At 39.5% G+C, this 26,270-nt stretch overlaps 2 protein-coding genes across 5 annotated transcripts in view; one reads left to right on the top strand and one right to left on the bottom strand.

Annotated features, from left to right (window-relative positions):
* Positions 1 to 1,326: 1,326 nt before the first annotated feature.
* On the bottom strand, positions 1,327 to 19,647 carry SEPTIN2 (septin 2). Of its 3 annotated transcripts, none has more exons than XM_063132267.1 (14): positions 19,581 to 19,647; positions 14,233 to 14,258; positions 12,739 to 12,862; positions 11,992 to 12,078; positions 10,838 to 10,961; positions 10,167 to 10,301; positions 9,766 to 9,883; positions 9,255 to 9,356; positions 8,619 to 8,764; positions 8,328 to 8,411; positions 8,133 to 8,189; positions 5,015 to 5,072; positions 4,381 to 4,487; positions 1,327 to 1,663 (listed from the first exon to the last, which is right to left on the bottom strand). In XM_063132267.1, exons 2-13 carry the CDS (start codon positions 14,239 to 14,241, stop codon positions 4,389 to 4,391), a joined length of 1,143 nt encoding a protein of 380 aa, XP_062988337.1. In that variant the 5' UTR covers positions 14,242 to 14,258; positions 19,581 to 19,647; the 3' UTR covers positions 1,327 to 1,663; positions 4,381 to 4,388. The 3 variants fall into 3 exon arrangements, with proteins under 3 accessions (XP_062988337.1, XP_062988336.1, XP_062988338.1); XM_063132266.1 differs by lacking the exon at positions 19,581 to 19,647 and adding an exon at positions 19,233 to 19,350; XM_063132268.1 differs by lacking the exons at positions 8,133 to 8,189; positions 19,581 to 19,647 and adding an exon at positions 19,233 to 19,350.
* HDLBP (high density lipoprotein binding protein) overlaps positions 19,561 to 26,270 on the top strand; it is a 68,857-nt gene continuing 62,147 nt past the window's right edge. Inside the window, exon 1 of one of the 2 annotated variants that reach the window (XM_063132262.1) lies at positions 19,561 to 19,636. The gene's annotated coding sequence lies outside the window, so the exon portion shown is untranslated. The remainder of the gene's footprint in view (positions 19,637 to 26,270) is intronic. The other variant, XM_063132263.1, reaches the window with a different exon arrangement.

The raw sequence follows: 26,270 nt of genomic DNA, 5'->3' as shown, positions 1-26,270 counted from the left end.
TGGAGAGACAGACGGCATGGTTCACTCTACACCAGCTACAAGGGGGAGTGCGGTTTCCTGGCTGTGTCCTAGGTCCCCCAGACATTGTCTAAGGGGCATAGAATTACTCTCTACATTACAGTATTGAGAATTAAGTTATAATAAGGAAAATATATTTAATGATTAGAAATAGTTATCATAATAATGTAACAGTATCCATATTCAGTCTTTTGGCACTGGAGTGTAAACCATTTTAGTAAATTGTGAAACAGCAGTAGTTGAGTTGAGCAGTCTGCCAAACAGAGAGACAAAAGATAGGCAAAGATTTAAGAACACAAAATTGTGTTATCAACTTTTTGCAGCTCTACTGCTTCAATCTGAATGTTACTTTAATTATGGCAATGCAAACAGTTCAGAGCAAGCTCTTGATACCACTAGAAAACTAAGAATATTAAGCATGGCTTTAAGGACAAACAAGCATCTGTGATCTTAGGGCAATTATGTTATCTCTAAGGAAAAAGCAATTCAATGATTAAGTTGGGTCACTCCATATGAACTTTTTATTTTTTTTTAACTTCAGATGTGTGCGTGCGTGCATGCATACACATACATATACATACATACACTCACACACACATATGGACCCCCACAAAGCTAGTTCAAGTGGGAACTTTTTCTTCTATCCTCTTAGAGTGGAAATTATTAATAATTGCTGAAACTAGTTAAAATTTAAAGTGACTCTGTTTCCTGCTTGTTCAAGTTCAATGCAAGTGCCCAAGTGGTACCAACCATTCTTCAGGCTATGGCAACTCTGACCACATGTTTGTGGGTGTGTTTTGGTCCTATTTCTTTTTTTAAAAAGATATGTCCCTGAAGATGTGATCGTATTTGCTTTCTAAACTGTACCATGCCTTTAATGCTTCTATTGGTTTTTCTTAGTTCAGACACACAAAAAGTACATATGTGGTAGTTACTTGATACAACTATCATGCAATTTGGGAAAGGCTCAGGAGTGTTACAGGCACACTGTCCTATGGGCTACTAAATATAAGGAAAAACGGCACTGAAAAATTGTCACTTAAATTGCTCTTGGACAGCCTACATGCAAGTAATTCCATCCTAAGGCCCAAATGTTCACTCAAGACATTCTTCATAATCTTCCCCAGCAAAAACTCCTATCACTGATCTTTCATGTGAGCAAACAACATTGGATACTTGTAGGGATGGTGGTTTGAAGTAGCTTTTGCTTGGGTGCACACACATGCCAGCCATGTTAAGTATCAGGGAAGGCAATGGAGAAAACCCAAATCCCATAGGCAAGTTTTGGATGATGGAATTGCAGTTAAAAAAAAGATGAACTCTTCAGTGCAAATAAGAAACTCAAAATAGTGGTAGTAATCCATACTATTCAATGACTATTAGGTTAGGAAAAATCTTAGTATTTGTGTAGCCAGTGTAATAAAATCAGCTCAGTAAAAGAGTAATAACTGTCAAAGTTAATAAATCATCACATTACATCATAAAATTGAAATATTGACCAAGTTTAAGTTATATACAAAGTAGGCATTACATAAATGACCACAATGTATTTGCATGCTGAATGCAAATGGACCTTCCAAGTCACAGCAGGATAAAATGCGCCACTGCATCAAAGGTCTCAAATGGCTCCAATTAACGGAAGTACCTGCCAAAATGAAAAGGAGAATATTGAGAAGCCCTACTATTATCAAACTTACACTTATATTTTGAAAATGAGCTGTAGTGCAAATATGAATTTAGACATAACAATGAGCCAGCTTCTCAGCCACAGATCTTTGAAACATCAATGCCAATAGTAAGTTCCCCCTACAAATATCACTTTAAAAATAGCATGGCATGATCTCATACCTACATATACGTAGCTTATTTATTATATATGTATTTATTACATGAATTTACTTACTTCCCAGGATGCTATCAAAGGAAAAAAAACACTCCATAAAATATAATGGTAGTAAAATAATTACTAGTCATCTATGACCATAATGGCTGGGTCACCCATCATGGAAAGCCTGTATGAAGAAGTGAGTCTTGAGCAGATGTCTAACGATCAAGACTGAAGACACCTGTCTAATACCCACAGGGCAGGTGCTGCAATGCTAACATAGGTACTTCTGAGACAAACCTCAGGAGTAGGTGGCACCATCAAAAGAGGACCACAAAGACCAGGCGGGGACATATGGGATGAGACGATCCCTAGGCTAATGTGGTCTCAAGTTTTTTAGGGCTTTATATGTTAACAGGGCCTTATACCTGGCCCAGTAGATTACTGGCAGGTAGTGCAGTTTTTAAACAGAAATGTAACACATTGCTGAGAAGAGGCCCTTGTTAATAGCTTCTCAGCTGCATTCTGCACCAGCCAGACCTAAGAGTTGCTCCACACAGAGCACATTACAATAATTCAGTCTTGAGGTTACCAATGACTGAACCACCATGTTAAGCTATCACAGTTCAGTAATAGCTGTAGCTGGTGAACTAGCCATAGATGGTCAAAGGTGCTCCTAGTCACCAAGGCCATCCAAGCCTCAAATGACAAAGATGGATCTAGGAGAACCCCAACCTTCTGCATCTATTCCTTCAGGGAAGTGCAACCCCATCCAGGACAGGCAACTGGGTTATTTCCTGGACCCGTGACCCCCACCTATCCACAGCAGCTCTGCCTTGTCAGGATTCAAACTCGTTTATTGGTCCTCATCAAACCCACGTGTCCAAGCACCATGACATCTGATTCAGATAATATGGAGAACTAGAGCTGGGTGTCATTTGCACACTGATGGCACCTTGCTCCAAATCCCCGGATGATCACCCCCAATGGTTTCATATAGTTATTAAACAGCACTGGGGACAGGATAGTGCCCTGCTGCACACCACAGCACAATTGCCCTGTAGCTGAAATGTACTCCAACACCACTCGGACTGACCCCGTATCATGAGCAAAGCCACTGCCTTTGATACCCATCCCATGGAGACTGTCTAGGAGAATACTATGGTCAATCGTATCAAAAGTCACAGAAATAAAATAAAAGAGTTTCATTTCCCTAGTACCTCTCTCAATGAAGAGCACCCAACAAGGTGACTGTGATAAGATGCCTTTATAGCTGTTATTGTTATGTAATGTTTACTTTGCATGGTCCCTGTGAAGTTACAATATATTTGAGCAGACCTGAGGCCTTGCTTTATCACTGTTAAGTCTGTGTAGTTAGTGTGTTCAGTGATATTCTGGAAGAAAAACAATCACTTTGAATATTGTTAGATGGGGCCTGGATCAAGTAAACTCAATTCTGATTGGCTGGGAATTCTAGATAGGTGGAAAAGAGAGGTCGGGAAATGACAGTTTAGGAGCTATAGTTGATGGGAGTTAGTCAGTCTGTGGAAGTCAGTGAGGGAGGTCTGTTGATTGGTGTGTGGTGTTTTAAAAGAATTAGGAGAAAGCTGAGGGAAAAGTGAATAGCTAAGGCCTATATAGAAGACATTTCTTCCATCACTGCTAGAGGGAATCAAATGTTTACGAGACAAAACCTGCTGTTGCCTACAGTATTTTATACTTTCTCCTATTGACTCATTCCCACAAACCCCTCCTTTTACCCTTCTTCTCGACCAGCTTTCAAGACATTGTTTGTATTTTCTAACTGGAGGTAGAAAAATAATTTGCCCCCTCTGCAACAGTTCTTGAATCCTTCCTTCATACAATGTGTTGCAAAATAAAAGAGAAAAACTCCTATTTCTCTATAGCTTTTAAATTTCCCTTCAGATGACACATTGTGCACATCTTTCTTACCTCACAAAGACACTCTCTATGTCAATTACATGCACTATGACACTACTTCAGAGACAGATATACAGGATCAAATTGTTTGTGATGCAGAACTAGAGGGGAAATTCATTATATGGATCTCCTAGGATGAACAGCCAAGTTTGCAAGGCTGATTAAGTATTTATCACATTTCTAACAACCTAGATCAGGGAAGGCAGAACCGGTAGCCTTTCAGATGTGGGTGGAATACAACTCCCATCAGCCCCTGCCAGCATGTACAATGGTCAGCGATGTTGAGAATTGAAGTCCAGAACAGGGAGACATGCTAATTACAAAAAGAAAAACAAGTGACGGAGTCACAAATTGCCTATTCATTGTGTTCTTTGCCAGCCCCAAACATTTCCCCAGCTCTGTTCTAGACAGTTTGTTACTATATAGTGCTATTCGGGCATTTTGTACTTGAATAGAACAAACACATTACGAGAGAGCCCCATCCTTCTCCATCATTGCATTTGTCACCCTCTACTTGTGGAGGTTGGCAGTCTGAAGCGAAGAGTCTCCTGCATCCATTGAGTCTCTCCATGAGAGTAAGAACACTGGAAGCTTACCAAATAATTTAAACTTTGTGCCCATGGGTCATACTGCTGTCTCCTTCACCTCTCTGCATCTGCATCTGTGCCTGCATCCTCGCAATCATCTCTTGCATGCGACGGAGCTTAAAAACAAATACAAATTGTTACCGTCTTCACAGTACTTCTCTTTTGCAATATGGTACCTTTGTAGTATGGTATAATGGAGGGTATGGCATGCTGTTCTGTTCTACATTCCCCATTACGGTAACATACCGGACCAAAAAATAAAGCAAATAGTCTCAAAAAATAAAGCAAATATGCCCTTACTTGTAGCTGATTAAGCTTAGTTAATTTGAATCTAGCATTTAAAGCTTGCAGTCTCAATGATTAAAGCTGTAATAATGGAAATTTCATGTATGCTCTGGGGTTTGAGGCCCCTGAAAGCCCACTTCTCTAATGGAGGACCACACACCCTGTGACCAATCCAAGATATTCATCTTCTGTGTCTTTGGGCTGGGAATTCACAGAGGCAGTGCATGGGTACTATGTGGTTTGCAGGTCAATGGCCCAAGACAAACGCGACTGCTGTGGTTTCCTTGGGCTCTTGAGGGGACAAAGAAAAACATCAGTTAATAGATATTAAATATATTTTAAGGGGGAAAATCCTTACTTCAGCTTCCTTTTCCAGCAAGATTTGGTCTTTATTAACTTCCTCATCTTCTACCTTCCTACATTTAGAGGGAAAGGAGGCTTAATTATGACACAGAAACAGTTTTATCTCTTTACAACAAAGAAATTTAATTTGGGGAGGGGGAACCCTATTATACATATACTTATATATACATATTTCTATGAACGAGATTTAGTGAACCACTTTCCTGAACTTGCCATTTAAAGGTATTTTATACCACCAGCCAGTATTTATTTTAAACAAAGTGTCAAGATTTTAAAAAGGACTTTGGAAATACAAAAAAAATTGTTCAGATCCAGCTGCGTGAAGGTTGAGATGTACATGTATTAAGCTCTTAATATCTGTACATAGGAGACTTCTTCACAGGGTCTTTTGAAGTCTATACAAAATGTTTCCAGGGTGTTAATGATTTCAGCCACAAAGGGCACAATCCTATCTGGATAGTCAGCAGCCTCCAAACAATGAGGCTGCTGAATATCCAATGCAGGGCGGGAGAAGAGCGGAGGCTCCAGCTGCACTGCAGTTCTACTAGATGGGCCATTTCACCCTTCTAGCAGCAGCACCCTGGAGGCGGAAGAGAGGAGGCTGGGGCGGCCATACAGTATGTCGTACAGCTGCTGCCTCAGTCTCCTCGCCTCCCTGCCTCTGGGAATGCTGCCTTTTCCTCGTTTCCACACTCTGTTTTCCAAACGCAGAGAGGTAGTCAACATGGTTCTCTCCATGTTGGGTGCAGGGAGTGTGGTTTCCTGGTTCCGACCTCAGAGTCAGGAAACTATCCTATATCGCTAGATCCTGTCTCGGGTGGGGGATAGAGGATCGTTCTCTAAAGACACTTTTTTGTACTGTGCACAACTCAGGCCCATGCCATATTTGTCTACAGGATAGCATAAGTAGGGAGAATGGGGATTATTTATTGCATTTATTAATTTATTACATTTTTATACTTCCTAATAGGTGAAACTGAAATTTTGAAAGTATTTTTAAAAATCAAAAAGTATAGTCCACTGTCAGTTCAGATTCAGGTGGGGATGCTATTGCAGAATAGCAGAGACAGAAATCACCTGACCTAATTTCTACACTTATGTCCACTTATACATGTACAATGTTGAAAGTAGTTCACATAGGGCTCCCAGTGATCTTCCATCCAGTCCCTGATTAGGTCTATGCTTGCCATCAGAACTCCCAGATTTGTGTAATGTATATTCCATTTAAATGTTCAGGCTTATGTAACATATATTCCATTTAAATTCAACTAAACTAAACAAAACATAAAAGGTTCACTATAGACCAGTGGATGCAGTGCCCATGGAGGAATCCTAAGGGTACTTAAAAGAATTCTGTTTTCCCCCTCAGCACACACAGTCACTCAGCAAGCCAAGCTAGTTCAGACAATTGAGCATGCATTTCTTGACCAAGCAGAGTAGAGAAGAACTAGACAGGAGTAAGGGAAGTACGTACAAACTTCCCATAACCTGTTCGGACTAAAATAACCACGTGTAATGTGACAAATGGTATTTTATGTTATTGTTTATATGTGTATCGTTAAGTGTTTGGTTCAGAGTTGGATTTGCTGTGGCCAATTCTTTTCTTTTTCAGGAAATGGCTAAGTGGGAGGGGGAGTTAGAATGGTGAGCAGTATGAATGGTGCTGTCCGATTGGTTGATTTGAAAGAGAGAATAAGAGGGGGAGTGAAGTGACAGTTTGGGAGAATTAGGAAAGTGGGGTTATAGGATTTAGAGGTGGTTAGTATTCCCTAGGAGGTTGAGGGAGGTAGATTTATGTGTACAATTTAGAACAAAGTGTTTTTTAAAATCTATTACTTATGAATAAATTTCACTCTTATTTTGTTATTTCAATGTCTGCTCAGTCATATGCATTACTTCAGTTGGACAATACACTAGTACACTCACACACAAATTATTATTTAAAAGAAGGATTAGTGTCCCCTCATTCTTTTTAGAATATAAAGAATAGGGTGCTGGCAGCGAAGGAGAGGTTTAAATAGATGTCACAGAGGCTGGTGACGCCACATGTACATGCCCAGAAGCAGGGAAGCAATGAGGACTCAATTGTACACTCTGGGGATCCCTTTCCATGTACAGGCACTGCGTCCACAGCAAACCTGACTTAGTCAATTGTGGTGTTAGTTCTTCAAAAAATTATATGATTTCATTTATCAATATGAAACTTGATAAGTAGTTACTGCTTGGGTTTGGCATTTAAGTTACGTATTTAAAAATCTGGGGAATTAAAAAAAAAAAGCTTGCATTATATATATAGTCACTGTCTGCACTAGTTATAATTTAAGATGCTGGTTCTGACCTATAAAACCTTAACTGGTTTAAGACCTGCTGACCTTCGAAAACACTTCCTCCCTATAGTTTACTAACCTATTAGATCAGCTGAAAATGCCCATTTGATTCTATCAACTATGAGCCAGCTTTGGGAAGCAAGGACAAAAAGGCATTTGTTCTAATTGCTACAGAGCTGCGCATCTCAATGAGTCCCTGCATTGGATATTCAGCAGCCTAAGAGCATTTAATGTCAAATCCAGGAAATTTTCAGAGATGTTACAACATTTTCTTACTGACTTTTGACAGCCATGGCTAAACTTTAAACTCTGCAGGACTTTAACTTATTTAAGACCAACATTATTTTTAAATGGGAATGCTGATCCCCAATGGTGGAGCAGACTATATATATTTCTCTTCCATGCAAAATTCTGAAACACTAGTAAACAAGTGAGAAAGCAAGGCCACAAGCCTTGATATACCTGCTCTGTATGTAGGCTGGTTCTTGCAAGTGAACTGCATGATGGGATTAGAACGATGTATGTGCCATAATGCTGAAACTGCTTAACTGGAAGGAAATGCTTATTTGGAATTTGTAACTGTCAAGACCTTTTGATACAGTATAAGTCAAATAAACTAGCTTGATAAGGAAGACTAACCATCCAGGTCAATTTCACATTACAAAAAGAGCTATGGGCCATCTGTTGATAAGGTATAATGAAAAAGTTTTCTTTGATCTGTCTTTGTTTTGCTTTAGAGTTTTTCCAACTGCTAATTGGTTAAGATGCTACGGTGTATAAATATACCTGCTTTTCACACTGCCAGGAGAGAAGTTCTTTGTCTGTAGGACTCCCTCCATACAGCTGTATTACGCACAATAAAACAGAGTTGCTTTACAACCAAAGTAGATTTTTATCCTTGACAAGTTATATGCATGCAAAAAGTTAAGATATCAAAACAGAAATTCAATAAAATCGTAGTCACAAACACGAGGTACCAACCTGCCACCTTTCTTAAGTCTTTCAGAACGGAAGTTCTCATAATGAAGGTCTTGAGTCACTTCCTGGAGATCCTGCATGTGGGTACTGGAATGAAAGAAGCACCCCACATTCATAGTTAAGATGACCAATGTCATTTTAGATGCCAATGCTATATGAGTTGTTGTTAGGTGTTTTATAAGTGTTAAATAAGAACATGTTCTAAGTGTTGTGTTTGTGCTATGTTTTCTGTGGGAAAGAACATGGGATGAACTAACACTGGATTAAGTATGGAGGTAAAGGTAATATGCTTACATTAACATTGTTCTTAGTTTCAAGAAGTCATTATGCTCCGGGTTCTCCACTTCAACAACTCCCCAAGGATAGAGGCGACCTCTAACCTTTTTACCTTTAGCTTCAATTAGCTGATTGGATCCCACAACACAAAATGGAATACTGGTCTGGAATTTAAGAGGATTAAAAGTTATAACCATATATTGCTACTTTAAGGAAGTATAAGATACTCCATAGCAACCACCACCATCTCAAGTAATTCAACAAGGGAGTCAACGACTTCATTAGAGATGGGATCTTATTTATGATTACATTTATATCCCACTTTTTTCCTCTTGCAGGAACTCAAGGTGGCTTACACGTCTCCTCTCCATTTTACCTGCACAACAACCCTCAGATTAACCCGAGTCAATAGCTGGCCAAAAGTCACACAGTGAGCTTCATAGCCAAACAGAGACTAGAATGAGGATCTCCCATGAGCTAGTCCAACATTCTAACTGCTACAGTACACTGGCTCCCATGAACTTAGGAACATGAGCTTCAATAAGCAAATAATGTTAAACTTACATTCTGAAGACAACTGTGAACAATCTAGTAAGAGGACTGCATAAAGCAATGATCTCCATCTTTATTTTCTGCCCAATTAATAGACTTTACCTTCAGAAGTCTGGTCTGTTCTTTAAAGTCCTCATCCTCATCTGATTCAGCATCAGGCAAGTGATAAATCTTGATGCTATGCTCTTCAATTTCATCCAGAATCTGAAAGAAAAATACCCCAACAAAATACATGGGGAATATGGGTTGAGATCCAAAGACTGCAAGCACAACAGGCCTCATGCCATTATGCTGCAAAGCAGCTCCTGAAGGTCAAGGATCCTCTTGAGGAGGATTCAATTGGCACAAAGGGGTGCAGCTGGAAAGGTCTGAAACCCCATCTTCTTACAAGCACTTTACACATGTGCAAAGGGCTGTTTTGATTCCAAAGCCAATATGCACGCCAAGTTTGTTGCAAGGTAAGCAAAAGTATAGGGCACAGAATGAAGGCACATGCGTTAACCCAAAGTTCACACTGTGTCCATAAAGCAATACCCAACCAGGCCCATAAATTTCATTTCTTTCTCCTTGATTGCACCAAACATTATTTCATGAAGTATCACAAAAAACTCACCCTTTTCTTCAGCCTTTCCCGCTCCTTCAGAGTAAGAGTATCAGCTTTTGCAATTACAGGCACAATATTCACTTTGTTGTGTATGGCTTTCATGAACTCAACATCCAAGGGTTTAAGACTAAAAGATTAAGTGTTTATAGCATTTAGACTCTCAATTCCTTTACAAACTGATTCAGTCAGTCAACATAGAAATGTACATGTTCTGAAAACATACAGGAATTGTCAGATAAAACTATTTCTATTACTTTTTGTTATTTATCTTATTTTCCATTTATGTTTAAAGGAAATAAAATGTACTTTAGTATTGATTAGCTATTTAAAACAACAACACTTAGAACACACAAAGCTTAGGCCACTATATAAAACATTTTTTGCCACAAATCTATTAGTACAGTACTTACCCATGACCAAATGGGGAAATAAAATAGAAGCAGCAGTGAACTCGATTATCTACAATATGCCGTCTGTTCAAGCCACTTTCATCATGAAGGTAGCGCTCAAATTGCTCATCGATATAGGAAATAATAGTCCTGAAACTGTTAAGTTAAATATGAATCAGGCTTACTAAATCATAGAACCAGGCTTCATCACAAGACAATTTGTTAATAATTTCTGCAGACTTGATAACCGAAACTTGTTGGGCTTTTGTATAATAAAATTTTCCTAAAGTGTCCTGTACATCTTGGATGCTCACCCACCTTGAACCCTCATTTACACAGGTCACACTGCAATGGAGAAATCAGTTTTTGAAAGTGGACTCAGAGGAAAATGATGGTGGTCATGATCACAAGTATTTTCCCCCAGTCATGCCCAAAGCTGACATTTTTTTGAAAATACTTATATCCCATGTGTGGTAGTTTGTTAACAAAACAACACATACATGCACATTGTAGATGCCTAGAAGCTGAGAACATTTTAAAATATTTCTGACTAAAGATAATCTATCAATGATATAATTTACACTGGTTGCTTTCCAGTGCCTTGGGGGGGGGGGGTGGAAATTCAATTTCAGGAATTCCTAACACTAACTGTTAGAAGCATAAACAAGTTAACATGTCCACAGAATACATACCAATCTCGAGAATTGATGGCATCACCATATCCTGGTGTATCTACTACAGTTAGACGGAGCTTTACACCCCTTTCCTCAATTTCAACTGTTGAAGCTTCAATCTGCACAGTTCTTTCAATTTTCTCTGGAAAGGCAACAAAATTTGATTTCAGAAGACTGAAATACTGAGTCTTTGAAACAAGATCAAGAATTGTCACAAAACAAATGCAAGCTTTTGAGATCTTAAGATCTCATCAGGCAGTATGTTACAAAAAGCAAGGGGGATGAAGTCATGATTTCTACCTGGTCAGAATCTTAAGATGAATTAGGGGGAAAGCATTTGCAGACAACTCAAATTGGGCTCTAACGAGTGATATGATAGTTTCAGGTTCCGCCTACAGCTGCCCCTAGGACCACTGTGAACTAAAAAAAAGTAAGCAATGACTAATTCCCCAATTTTTAAAAATATAAAATCCAGGTGTTACTCAGAACTGGCTCCATTCTAGGGTTCTTCAATTGGTAGAAAACAAAAGTAGAGGGAAACTAGGCAGCCTTCCTATTAACATAGCCTGAGATAATTTTAGATACTGAACTACATAAAAAAGTAAATAGAAGTTAAACTTATTAGCTTTACTTAACAAATATTGGAAATGGAGAGATGGCTTCCATAAGACAGTTTTCAAATGTGTAAGAGTCTACAAAAAGGGTGGGCAACATGCAGCCTGCCCCCAGCCTGTAGTGCAGCCATCACTCCCCTCCCCCCCCTCCTGAAACTTGGTGATGCAGCAGCACCAAAGCAACTGGCGATCTGCTACCAGATTTCAGTGCTATAAATAATGGAGGCTTTAAAACTAGTTAAATTTGGTTCTTTTCAGCTTCCACTGTTTTGCACTGTTGAAATTTGGCAGCAAACCACCACTAGCTTTGTGGTTGCAGCAGGGGTGCAGCTTCTGGGAAGGTTGGGGGTGGGAATTGGCCTCCAGTTATCCTTCACAAAAAAGCAATAGGTGGGTTAGTGACCATGAAATAATTAAACAAAAATGGAAGAGGCAGCCATTGCTAAAAGCCCCCACTATTTATTCATGGGCCATAAAAGTTCCCTATCAGATGTGTAAGTGTACATTGAGATCCAGAAAGAAGCCAAAGAAAAAATGATACCAAAAACACATGTTTACCAGCTGCTCCTGGGATTATCCGTTCTGGATAGAGATCCGTTAAGAACAGGCTGTTTATTAGAGTAGATTTGCCCAATCCAGATTCACCTATGAATAAATATGAAAAAAATAATCATGAGCTGTTAGACATATACAACCAGCTAACTCATTTTTTGAGAAGTTCATTCATGAACCAAATGTGCTTGTACCTTTCATTATGTATTTTGTTGAAATTATGTTTGAAATTATGTAGGTAGCCAACAGTTTGTGTCATTCATGGTTATAGAGCATTTCTTCTAAATACAATTAGGAATCGCAGAATTATCATGTCATTCTTTTCTTTTTTTATGAGCCCCTCAACTATAAACTGCAGAAAACTCAAATTCTTAATATGAAAGGATATTCAAACTGAGTCTTGTCAACTTTGCGCAAGTTATTTCCCTCTGTAACATTGTATTCGTACATAGATTACATGAAGTCAAGTGTGGCAACCAACTTCACAAGTAAGATAAGAAAACATTATTCCACTATATTCTTAAAGTCATCAATCAGGATTTGTCAATCACTCATAATATAATTGGCATAATATTGTGCAACTGAGCTATAAACACTCCCATAAATTCAGATGTATGTTTGCTAGTTCTTGTGAATAACAAATAATTTAGCTATAATATCTATACGGCATCTTCAAGACACTGATGGTGCATTTTCCCTAACCTCTACTTAAAAAAAAAAAAAAAAAAAAAAGACTATAAAAACTACTCTTACCAACCACCATAAGAGTGAATTCAAAGCCTTTTTTCACAGATTTCCGATGAACCTGGTTTGGAAGGTTTGCAAATCCAACATAACCAGGAGTCTCTGGATTTGTAAACTTTTCAGCAGGCTGTTGCTGAAAAGAAAGAGATTACATTTAAACAAGATAATTCGTGTAGGTACTATTACATTTCTCAAGCTTATTTGTTCAAGGAATAGTCACTCACTTCCTGTTCTACTCTCTACTCGTCCCCATACAGCTCTTTTTCTCTGATACCGGCATGCACTGAATGTCTTTCACTTCAGCCTCAAAGCTGGTCATTCTTATAAGATTAATAACTGATTAAAAGCAATTTAACTTTACATGCTTAATGGAAAACATGTCTTTGGAATAGTTTCAGTCCAAGGATATAAAGACACATTCATGTTTCCTCAAAGAATTAAAGCATAACACTGAATATTCATTAGGTGATTTTTTTCCACTGACCACATTGCCTTAATGATAACCATTTTATTAGATTTTCTGATTTAATGTAATCTAGGGTAGCATCTAATCGGACACAAGGCTAACGTAAATTATGTTGCACTAGCATAAAGGGTCTCCAGCAAAAGAGCAAGACAGCATGATGGGTTTTCTAGTGAATCACATTGTGTCACCTAACACTATGTTGTGCTGGAGGTCCCTTACCTTAGTGCAACATAAAATACATTTGTGCTAGTGTCTAATTGTCAAAAATACAAAAGCTATAACAAAATGGAAATATATAATATTTATTTTCACATTTTTTGTAACTGTCCAATTACTAATTTAATTAGGATGCAATCCTACACATATTTAGACCAAAAAAAATTCTACAACTCCCAGGCAGCATGGGAACCTGTCTAAACATGCATAGGATTGTGCCCTTAATTAGTATATTAATGAAAAACAGATTTTCTTACAACAGTTAATCCTGAAGTGATCTTATTATGTTATTTGAACATAGTGCTATAAATTGATGTAGAATTAGCTAATTATTAAAAACAATGTTGAAGCCTACCCAGAAGAGGTCTGAACATAAATAAACATTTACAACTGATGGTACAATCACGATGCTTTACTGTATAGGTCAGATGCAAAAGTGTAACATATTCTTTGAACTGGCAATTTTTCACTATTGTTTATGAGAAAAAGTAGTTGCATTTTAACCTAAGAAGATCTAGGCATGCTTTAGTGGTATAAAATTGATGCAAACACGGAGAGAAAACAAGCAAACCACAGAAGAAGAAACTAATTTTGCAAGATGGTTCACCTGTATAAATATTGACTAAGAAGGGCAGAAGCCTACTCCTTGCATAATTTCACAAGCATTTTCTTTCAGAACAAGTATGTGTACATCTATTCATGTCAGTGTAGTTCAAATGTTCTAGAACATTTGTATTAAAATGACAATATGATCTACAATACAAATTATATACAAATCAACAAATATACAAACTACTAACTTAGTCAAAGACACTCCTTACCTTGGACATCTTTATGGAGGTTCAATCTGTTAAAAAAAAATCAGCACATTATGTGCTAGAATAGGTACTATTGTATATGGTAATTATATTCAAAGCAAGGCTTTTTGGTGCAATAAAATGCCTAGTTTTTGTCTAACAGCCTTCTTTTGTACAAACCACACTCCATACACACTTATTCACGATCACGTTTTACTGAACTCAATGGGACTTATTTCTGAGTAGACCAGAATAGGCTTGGGCTGTCCTACTCTTTGGTTGAGTTCAGAGGACAGGCTAATAGGAACAAAATGGAAAACAACCATTGATTAGCGTGTGAACTCAGCTTTTGTGGGAAAAGCAGGGCCACTGAATGAGTGTAAAGCACAGGAGGGCATCAAATTAGTATCAATGGTTGGGTTTCCTGCAGCACAATCAGCAGGAAGCAGGCATGGATGGGAGCATATCTGACCAGAAGAAGGGCTATACCTCCCACTTCGTTGCTCACTTCCTTGAAATGTCACCAAAGTTCAAACCTTCATCAAGTAGTGCAAGCCCTTTCTCTTTACGGTGGAAATAATCAGTTGGGGGCTACGCCAGAGAAAATAACTGAGTACAACCTGGCCTCTTTTTATTTTGTGTTTTCTACCTTGTTTAAAAATAGGTTTGTTAATAACTACTTGCTTTGTTGCTGTGGGGAGTAAAAATTGCTTTGTGCAACAGATAAGAGGGCTAGGTCACAAATGACTGAACACTGGTAAGGAAGCAACCTAAGTTAAGTTAAAAGTTTTTGTTGCCTAGACAATTTTGTGGGACTTATTAGGGAAGTAGTTTATAAGATCTTTAACTAATTGGGGAAACGGTGGGGTCACAGACAGCATTAGAAAAGGGCAGGTTGAATATATGATACAAATGCTATTTTATGTTTATGTATTATGTTTCTTTTATTTTTTTGTTAATTGTTGTAAAAGTTAATAAAAAGAATTTTAAAAAAAGAAAAAAAGAAAAGGGCAGGTAGAGGAATTATAGTGCAGAATTATAGTACAGCTGTGCACCTCGGCTAATTCTGTTGCAGTTGTTGGAGCCAATATGAAGACAACAGTAACTAGTGCTTTCTAAGGGAACCCTGGAAATGAGTGGAAACGCTTGTTTCCTTTCCTTTCTGATTGCTACTATGTTCTCAATGTGCTAGCAGTACATCCCACTAGCATTGGGGGCAGCACTGGATACTGCACAAAAGTTATACTTCGCCTTCACATAAGGGCAAAGAAAAAATCTCACTACATAAACAGCTAACTGTGGTTTCCAATCATAACTTGCAGATCATTGACAAACTAAGTTTAAATTTCAGATGATACTGTAAACTATTGTTTACCTCAAAACGAGTTAGAACACAGGAAAGTGTTTCCTGCAAGATGAATCTAGGTTGGATAAAAGCAGAAAAAAGTTCTCACACAATTTTAAAATTTAAGTTAGATATTTAAAATTTAAGTTGGATATTTTTAGATTTCAGCTTTAATAACCAGATTTAAAATGCAATCTCTTAAAATTAAAATTGTTACTCATAAATGTATGAAAGGTTACTCTTCTTTGTAATGAATTGTGGGGAAAAGATCTTACTTATCATACAGCACTATCATATACTTATTATTATGGCTTCATATTTGGGTCTTAGAGCATAGAAATTTAAACACACCATCTTAAGGTTGCATAAAATCTATATTCTGTTTTAAATCAAAATGAGTGTATAGTTATAACAATGTATTTTTATTCAGGAAGTATATCAACATTGTAAGGAAAACTGTAATTTAAAAATATAATTTAGAGGCAGCTGGACAACCATCTGTCAAGTATGCTGTAGGGTGGATTCCTGCATTGAGCAGGGGGTTGGACTCAATGGCCTTTTAGGCCCATTCCAACTCTACTATTCTATGATTTAAATTCCCCACCCTACCTCCTGGCAATACCTTTCAATCACCTTGATTTGGCCCACTATGCCCAAGCCTCACTCCAGGCTGATATATATACATGCTGCCCTTGGGCAAGCTTATTCAATCTCACGGCCTCCAATATCACCTGTATGCCGATGATACACAATTATATCTTTCATCTCCGGAACTTTCTCCAGTTGTCCACGATCGTATCTCGGCATGTCTTTCAGATATCTCAGCCTGGCTGCTTCATCGTCGTTTGAAACTTAACATGGCAAAGACTGAATTGCTTGTTTTTCCTCCTAAACCTTCTCCTCACCTCTCATTCTCTCTTACTGTCAACGATGTCACGCTTACTCCGGTCAAGGAAGCTCGTAGTCTCGGCTTTATATTTGACTCCTCGCTCTCCTTTACTCCTCACATCGAGGCAGTAGCTAAATCCTGTCGTTTCTTCCTATATAATATTGCCAGGATTCGACCATTCTTGTCTGTCTCTTCTGCCAAGACTCTCGTTCACGCACTGGTTATCTCTCGGCTGGACTACTGCAACCTTCTTCTCTCTGGCCTTCCTTCGTCTCACATCAGTCCGATGGTCTCTGTCCACCACTCTGCCGCTAAGATCATCTTCCTGGCCCGCCGCTCTGACCATGTCACTCCACTTCTGAAATCTCTTCATTGGCTTCCAATTCACTCCAGAATCCAATATAAACTTCTCCTGCTGACCTTCAAAGCTCTTCACGGTCTAGCTCCTGCCTATCTCTCCTCTCTCATCTCACACTATTGCCCCACTCGTGCTCTCCGCTCCTCTGATGCCATGCTTCTCGCCTGCCCAAGGACCTCCACTTCCCTTACTCAGCTTCGTCCTTTTTCTTCTGCTGCCCCTTACGCCTGGAACGCTCTTCCAGAACACTTGAGAACTACAAACTCAATCACTGCTTTTAAAACTCAGCTAAAAACTTTTCTTTTCCCTATAGCCTTCAAATATTGAATTTGTTCTGACTCTATACTGTTAGCTTCACCCTACCCGGTGCCTGTTTACACTTCCCTGTGCCTGTTTGCATTCTCCTTCCCTCTTTATTGTTTACTACAACTTATTAGATTGTAAGCCTATGCGGCAGGGTCTTGCTATTTACTGTGTTATCTGTACAGCACCATGTACATCGATGGTGCTATATAAATAAATAATAATAATAATATAAACTATGGCTTAGCCTTATATCTGAAGCTACTAAGTAATAAGTTTAAACTATATTGAGAGCTAGTCCAGTCCTGTGAATTAGTTAATTTAGTCCAATCTAGTTTGAACTAATCCAATGATTTCAAGAAATGAGATACACAATTCAAAGAGTTCAAGAAATGAGATATGCTCCTCTGCAATTTCATTTATGTGTTTTTCTAAAAAGTTTGTGTTCTTAGCAGTCTTATATTACCAACTGCTAAATTAAAATTTCACATGAAAGTAGATGTTATTCTATTATTCAAAAAATGAATTGAGAACATAGAATAGATGCTAGAAAAAAAGATCATTGTAATCTTTAGTCATTGCCCTTGGATGGCAACTCTAAAGTTACTAGTTGTTCAGTACAATGGTACTTAAATTAATAAAAATATGTAAGGTATTTAATGGCCAAATTAAAGGACATGAGTGATGAAGAACATCCTGAACACTATGGGCCTTTCCAGACCTTTTTTTTAATGGACAATGCCTTCTGACCATGTGTAGCGCTTTATCCCTGTGTAACGGAAGAGACAGAGGCAGCTTTGTTGCCTTTCAATCTTTTTTTCTTCCTTTCCCTTTTTTAAATGCCATACCATAGGAAACATACTCCCAGTGCTGAATACAGAGAAGCATAGCCTCCCACAAAGCAGGAAGAAGTGTTCTTAAGTGCCAGGCAACCAGAATGGAATAAGTAAACAGGGGAAGGGAATTATGACACTCTTTACAATAGATGCCTGCAAACCTAGAGCAATTGCTATAGATCAAGGATATTGAACTCTTTTCAGAATGAGGGCTAAACTCAATTTTGGAGTTATCGGGAGGCACAAATACAAAATACCAGTATATTTTAGCTTAAAGCTCTTACTGCCAGTAAGCAGCGTTGTTATTGCAGGGTGAGAACATCATTTACCCCAGCAACGTTAGTTTTAAGGGCTGGGAAATGCAGTTTTTCATGCTAATACGCTAGCTGGAAGAATGTCATCCCCTCCATAAGCGAGTACTGTACATCCTATGCAAATACACCTACGTCTTGTCTGGTAAGGCCCCGTATGTATCTCTTCCTAAGCAGCAGCACACACACATACTCTGAACCTCCAACCGGAAATCTGTCATTATACAGACAGCTGTTCTACTCTCTTCTGAAAAGGCATTTTTCAAGTTCTCCACATATGAGGGGCGAAGGCCTGTCCTTCCCGCTAAAGAGGAATATCTACCAACTTATGAGCACTGAGGAATTCTAGTAGAGCCCTCGTTTCTCATTCAAACGAGCTCGGAGGGGTGGGGTTCCCTTCTCCGAACACGCGTGCCGCGAAAGCATTTCCTTTGAACACGCCCCTCTCCCCAAGGCCCGGGCCCCCGATGCAGGCAGCGCGTTTGTACCTCCCGTCGTTCATGATAACCTGAACCGCAACACACCTACCCACACACCTTCAGCTCGGAACCCCCTTCCCCCAAATTGTGTTATCGCATTTTCCTTCCCACCCCATCCCAGTGTGCTGATCTGTTAGCTCTCTCAGCTTTGGTACCTGACACAGCTTCGGTTGCCATCCCTTCGCCCACCCCACCCGTCCCGCGTTTACCCACCCCCCGGCCCCACTGCCATCTGCTTTCTCATAGATCGGGCCCAAACCGAAACCAACACCCTTCCCCCCGGTTCTGGCGAACAAGGGGGCTGGGAGGCATCGGGAGGGCCTAAACTTAGAATGGGCGAGGAGCAGGATCGTCCCGCCCGAAGCAGGGTTTTTCACAGAGAAACCCCGCCCTTCTCTCGGTGGCTTTATAAACACTCTCCCAGGAAGAAGCCGTAACCACCACCACCACCACCACCGGGTTGCCCAACCCCAAAAGAAACCGTCTGGCAGGCAACGCCTCACCTGGTAGCCGCCCCAAACTCCTGACTAAACCGCCGCAATCTTCGAACCCGCCCAACCGCTTCACAGAGTTCCGCAGCGCATGCGCACTGGCGCCTCTCTTCGCGGTCTGTCTCCACCCACAGCGTGAGGCAAACACATCCCTCCTCCGCCCAGCAAAAAATACATTTAAAAAAATGCCTCGGGGCCTTCGCACGCGACAAAAGCGTCAAGGCGGCTAGTAACAAAAGCGCGTGCGCAACCCACTCAACACTGCCCCCGGTTGCTATAGCGACACTAGAGTGCCACGATGGGGGAGGAGTTTCCCCCCCTTATCTTGGCGGGTCACGCATAGCCCCTTCTTTCCTTTACCAAGATGGCGGCAGGCCCTTCGTATTCGGCATAGCTGTGTTGCGAGCCCATGCGAGGTAAGAACGTAGGTCTCTCGCCGTCTGAACAGAACATAAGGAGGAGACTAGTAAACTATAGATTGAAAAATTGCTATTTTCACTCAGCTTTTACGAAGGTTTTGTAGATAGAGTGGGATCGTTTTAGCGGAACAGGGCCTCAAGCGCGGGAACGCTGCGCTAACCCTCATTAGTAACTCTATGGTTGCTTCAACTTCAATAGGCTTCTGAGGGGCACGTGGTGTCCCTTGTGGCAATCTCACCCAGTACCATAGAGATCGCGGGAATGAGAGGTCCTAGAAGTGGTTAACCATGAGGGAGATTCTCTTCCTCGATTCCTTACGTTAAATCTTGCCCTGTTTCCCTTCCCTTCTGTAATTCACCACAAACAGCAGACATTTCAAATATCCTCGGACCTCAGTTTTCCAGCCCCTGGAAACTAGCTCCGTTGCATAATACTTCGCATTATATGGTGTCCAGATACAAAGGAAGACAGGGCTTAAACATTTTAAACGGTATATCACTACTACGAATTATGAATGAATTTAATGGCTACGCAACAGGGAATTGCAGCATTTATCACTTATGCTTGACAAACCACCTAGTAAAATACCGCAGTTTAAACACCTGTAGGTCCTATTTGTATTTGCATCTGGCCATCCTATTTATGGGATATTGCAAACCCGATATAATTTCTGCCCATTGATGGGTTTTATTTTTGGTTCTGAACAGCCCCTTTACCTGTTTTGTGTTGAAACTACTAGTGAAAGTGAATTCTTATAATGGTGACATTGGCATGGGCTGATTGGAAGCAGTGTTGTGACTTCCCAATGTGCTACAAATTACAGATTTTATCGTTTTTTATATATTACTTATACACTGAAGATTTTTAAGATGCATTGTTGCAGTTTGGTGTCATAGGTTAACACCTATTCATCACCAATAGGTTATGAATTAATACAGGAAGCAGAGAGTTGAAATAGATGATTTTCACAACAAAGGGACATAAATATTGTCGAGGCTCTGTAAATGGACAAGAGAGTTTTACTCAGGGTGCAATCCTATGGCAATATCCGTAAGCATCTGAACTTGGAGGTTTAGAAGCATCCTATGTAGAGCGGGAGGACCAGGAAAGATGATCTTCACCACTGTGCTCTGTATTTTGGCTAGATGGGCTCTTTCACCTGGGCTGGTGTTGGAAAGAGAGGGAAGGAAGATGGGAAGGCCTCAGGATACATCATATCCTAGTTCCTGTTCCCTTCCCGCCCACCGGCACATCCTCTTTACTCTTCTTAGAGGTTGCCTTTGCGACCTTGGAGAGGCAGCCTGCACAGTTCTCTCCACACCTGCTGTGAGGGAGAGGGGAGCGGAGATTCCCGGATCTGTAGCCAGAGCACTGTCTTCAATCTCAGATCCAGGAATCCGAGTTATCCAATGGCCCCTCAGATTCAGTCTAGGGAGCATAGGATTGCTCCTTTTATTCATAAATAATTGGGAATTGGAGTAAACTGTGAGGGTAGCTATTTGCAGACATTCTTCAGAATGGTGAGATCTTAAACCAATGGTGAATATATATATATATATATATATATATATAAAACAATATGTGCGTTAATCAACTCACAAATGCAAGGATGTCTTATCATCCAAAACTGTTTTGTGGATAGTCACTGTAAATAAGGTAATTATTATCATTGTTATTTCTTCCTGCATTTCAATTCCTTCAGAACTCACTGTTTACAGCATGGTTCTTCTTAAGTTCTTACAGTCTTTGAAAAAAACCAAACCCAGTTCTGTATGTAATAAGGAAAAAGATAAATTCAAGTGTTTGAACAAAATCTCCCCCTCCCCCATCAAAATGTAGACTGTAAATTCTTTTGCAGAATTAATCCTCACACATGGCCACCTTGAGGCCCAGTATTGGGCAAAAGGCGGGAATAATAATAATAATAATAATAATAATAATAATAATAATAATAGAGAACAGAAGCTGTGCTAGCTCCTTCTCTCCTTACTGGCATGTGTATAAAAGGAGGTCCATGTTCTCTTGCAGTTTGCTGCCTGTGGCCTTCCAGATGTTTTGACCTTCAACTCCCATCTTCTCTCACCATTGGCTATGTTGGCTAGGGCTAATGGGACAAGTAGACTAAAATATCTGGAGGGCCAGTAGTTGCTCGACCCTGCTCGACCCAGTTGGCTGCCTGAGACAGATGGGCTTCACACTGCCTTGTTCTAAACCCAGGTCTATTGACAAAATCCAATGTGCTATGAGCTAGAAGCAAGAGGATTTGGTTAAAAAAAAAAGTACATTTTTATATGCATGAGTATAAAATGACTTCTGCAGGAGACTCTTCATACTGTCTCATAGTACTGTTCCCCTGATGAAGAACTTACTCTACCTCAAAATGTGTTTGCTCCCATTTGATCTCCATTGATAAGGTGCTATTTTCTTGCTGTGTTGCAGTCTAATGCACATTAATTGGGAGTTTGTCCTACTGAGCTTGGTGGCATATCTAAGCAAACATGCATGGGATTTGGCTATTTTTATACTACTCAATATGTTCAAAATGCAACTGATGTTTAATTGGTAGTACTTGAAAAAATATCTGGAATCTTCTGCTTCATACTAAACTGTGGTCACCTAAGTAAATCAATATTCTTCCTAATCAGATAGTTGAACTCACATTATCTCATTTGTTTTTGCAAATTGCACAGCACTGATTTTTTTCTTAAATACTTGTTCTGTCACTTATACTTGTTCTGTGACTTCGCTGCTCTTAAGCAATGCATATAGCTTAAGCATATATCATTAATTATATATTTCAAATGAAGAAACAGTCTAATATTAAATTTGGTTAGATAATGTACTACTTGGAGCAATCATATCTCAGCATAATAAGCCAAGATATGAATGAGCCTTTTGCCCACACATGCAGCACATTTGCTCTTCCGTTCAGAGCTCAAGCAATCAAAATAGGAAGTATAAAATTAAACATAAACAACAAAGAGTCTTGAGGCACCTTAAAGACTAACAAATGGATTATGGCATAAGTTTTCATGGACTGTAGCCTTCAGCTGTATGATGAACTAAACATTGCTTACCATTTTGTCTAAATCAGGCAACTATAATTGCCAACTTTGGAACAAGCCAGGATATTAAACCATAGTGTGGTTTAATGTTCTGGCTTGTTCTGGACTTGATAACCATAGTTTCCTGCTTTGGATAAAATGGGGAACTGTGGTTTGTTAGAATTTGCTCATGCGAGGAAGGGAAGGGAGCGTACAACTCCCCTGTTAAAATAGCTCCACTGGCTTCCACTCTGTTTCTGGGCACATATCAAAGTGCTGATTATGACCTATAAAGTCCTATATGGCTCAGGTCCAGGTTATCTGAAATACCGTATTCTCCCCTACTAGCCTGCCCTGCTTTGAGATCTTCAGGGAAGGCCCTTCTCTAAGTCCCACCACCCATCACAAGCATGTCTGGTGGGAAGGGGGGAGAGGGACTTCTCTATGGTGGCTCCAGGGCTCTAGAATTCACTTTTCAGGGAAGCTAGACAGGCTCCCTCCTTGATGTGCTTTTGGAGGCAGGCAAAAACTTTTTTGTTCCGGCAGGCCTTTGGCGAATAGTCTGGACTTCTATGCACAGGACTCTTAAAATTGTTATGTATTTTAAATGTTTTAATATTGAAGTATATTTAATTATATTTTTAAACTTTTGTATATTTCTATTTATAGGTTTTAACTGTATATGTTTTAATTTTGTAAAGCCGCCTTGAGGCCCAGCATTGGGCAAAAGGTGGGATACTACTACTAATAATAATAATAATAATAACAACAATAATGGTGATGGAGCTGCAAATGTAGGCAAAAGTGTCCTTTATATCTTGTCTTTTTAAGGTAAAATATGATCATCTGAACATGGCCAATCACTTCAATGACTGAAGGAATTCTTAGCTTCTTCATTTGGAAAGCTGCCTTTCTCTTGATATGCTTCTAGTAGCAGATTTCGTGTACAAGGTGGTGTCGTAGATGAGACATACCTTGCCCAGATATCTCTTCAGTGAAGAAGTCTAATAATTAATAATAATAATGTTTATTTATTTATTTATTACCCGCCTCTTCCTTTGGATCAAGGCAGGGAACAACATTAGTATAACAAATTGACTCATCTTAAAAATTCTTGGTTTCACATTCATCTGGGTAGGCTTGCTGGAAAAGGCTAATCTTTAAAGCTGTCTTAAATTCAGAGAGAGAGTTAAGTTTACGAATCTCCTTCGGCAAGCCATTCCACAGTCTGGGAGCGACAGAAGAAAAGGTCCTCTGGGTAAAAGTTGTCAGCCTAGTTTTGGCTGACTGAATTAAGTTCTCCCCAGAGGACCTGAGTGTGAGGAGCGTAAAGATGTGAAGGCTTGGAAAAAGCTGGAAAAATTTGGGGGGAAACCAGGGTTTTTTCTCATTTTTTTCCAAAGCCTTTTTTGTTTTCCCCCCGAAATATTGTAAAAAATGAAGAAAAATTGATTATGGGATGTTTTATTTTAGCATGATGAATAAAATGTTTAAGACAAAGTGTTCAGATATTTACTTCTCCAAATGATTTCTAAAAACTATGTATAGTATTAGATAATTACAATTTCTGTGCACCGAAGACAAGCAAGTCCTAGGTTGCAAATTGAGGCTACAACTCTCAAATGCAAGAGCAAGATGCATTTCTGCTTCTAGGGGGCACTGCTATTGAAGCACAGACTGAAACTGATAGTGATAACTATAGGTCAGAAAATGAGTCTGATTAAATTTCATGTATATTCATTGAATCTTGGGCCCCTCTTTTTCTCATTTCTTTTTATGGGAATGGGTGCTTTATGTCTGCTTGACACTGTGGAGGATTAGCGGAGCCATAAATAATTTTGTTTGTTACTAATGTTGATGGTTTCCTCTGTTGTTGTTGTTGTTGTTTTAAATTATTTTTTGCCTGTTAATAAACTGGCAAAACCAAAGAGGTTCCTTACAGTTCAGGTGTTCCTAACAGTTCAGGAGCTTGTAACTCCATTTGTTACCAAAAAGGTGTTTTGTTTTGTTTTAAGTAAATTCAGTTTGTAATAATTGTTTGAATACACTGTACTTTTAATATACCAAATGTAATAATTTTATGCCAAACCAACTTGTACATAATTACATTTTATGTTCCTAAAGTAACAAAGTGACCTTCAAGCTGTAAAAAGTGCTAATATTGCATTATTCCAATTTTTCCGGGCCGGGGGTGGGGGGGAAGGAAAACAATTTTTTTCCTATGGCTTCAAAATTTCCGGAAATTGTACATCTCTAGCGGGGCAGACTGTATGGGAGAAGGCGATCCTGTAGGTAACCTGGACCCAAACCATGTAGGGCTTTAAAGGTAACGACTAACAATTTGTACTTCGCCCAGAAACTAATTGGCAGCCAATGGAGTGATTTTAATGTTGCGGTAATATGCTTAACCCTAGATGTACTGCTAGTGTCAGCTGGGACCAAAGTTTCTCACTTCTGACTACCAGTGTATATTACTTGAGAGAACATATTTGCACAACCCAGATCAAGCAGTTAGATCTCACTGACAAGAAAGCTGTATCATTTGGCATGGGCATACAAATATTGGCTTGGATTATGGTATTTGTGGTAAATCACCAACTTCTCCCTTCTCCCAAGGCCTCTGGCATTTGCCAGAGAAAGAAAGGGAGTGTGGGTGGGGTCCTCTCTTCTTGTGCTGGAGTATGGAGAAGATAAATGGCAGGAATCTCACCTTCTCTAATAAAGCTCCTGATACTTCTTTTGCCAAAGTGCAGCACAAACAAGAGCTCAGGGGAGGAGACTTCTCTTTGTTGTGGGGTGTCCTGCAAGTGTATTTATGCAAGCCTGAAACTTGGAATATTGATCAAACCTAACTTCACTATTTGAACTAGACTAGGGATGAGTAAAAGGTTGACCTGGATCTACTGGTAAATCTTTGGGAGATTTGCAATAGATCACCAATTCCAGTATATCTCCCAATTGTTTAACTTCAGCAATAACAAAAAAGATGTCCTACTCTCAATTAGGCTATTGGGATGGAAGAAAGCTGGGGAACGAAGAGTGGATTTTTATGTGATATGCTCAGAGGTATTGTCCTTTAATTCTAAGAGTATGTTTCCCCGGCCTTAGCTAGACCTAAGGTTTATCCCAGGATCGTCCAGGGGTCATCCCTGTTCATGTAAATGACACACAGGGGATCCCGGGAGCAGGCAGGGACAACCCCGGGGTGATCCTGTGATAAACCTTAGGTCTAGCTAAGCCCTCCCCCAGACACAACTTATAAGCACAACTTTATTCTCACAAAGATTGGGTGAATGTGATAATTGTTCTTTCAGATGGGTTTGGTTCACATTGGTGTATACAAATCTAAGCTTTAAAAATGTTATCATGAACAAGCTTGGCAAGGTTTGATAATGTGATGGCAGAAGCTGTTTTTGCTTCCTTGTGTCTGAATTGGGGAACTCTGGTTCAAAAGTGACCTTTTGGAGCTTATTTTTTTAAAAGGTGCTAAGAGCATTATGACTGTCACTTTACCTTCCAAAGAACTCCTAATTGCACAGTTTTGCTTTTGGTAAATTGACAGTTCAGACTTGCTTTCTCCCTGGAC

The sequence above is a fragment of the Elgaria multicarinata genome, chromosome 8 (genome assembly GCF_023053635.1).
Source record: "Elgaria multicarinata webbii isolate HBS135686 ecotype San Diego chromosome 8, rElgMul1.1.pri, whole genome shotgun sequence".
Lineage (NCBI taxonomy): Eukaryota > Metazoa > Chordata > Lepidosauria > Squamata > Anguidae > Elgaria > Elgaria multicarinata.
Note: the sequence above shows the minus strand (reverse complement) of the source record. Positions and strands in the feature narration are given on the sequence as shown.

What these genes read in the sequence shown, in the direction of transcription:
- SEPTIN2 (XM_063132267.1), bottom strand. An exon ending in GCCATCAATTCTCGAGATTG is followed by an intron (nt 10,302 to 10,837) that starts GTATGTATTCTG and finishes TTAACTTAACAG; the next exon opens with TTTCAGGACTATTATTTCCT. An exon ending in AACAGACCAGACTTCTGAAG is followed by an intron (nt 8,765 to 9,254) that starts GTAAAGTCTATT and finishes CTTAAATTCCAG; the next exon opens with ACCAGTATTCCATTTTGTGT.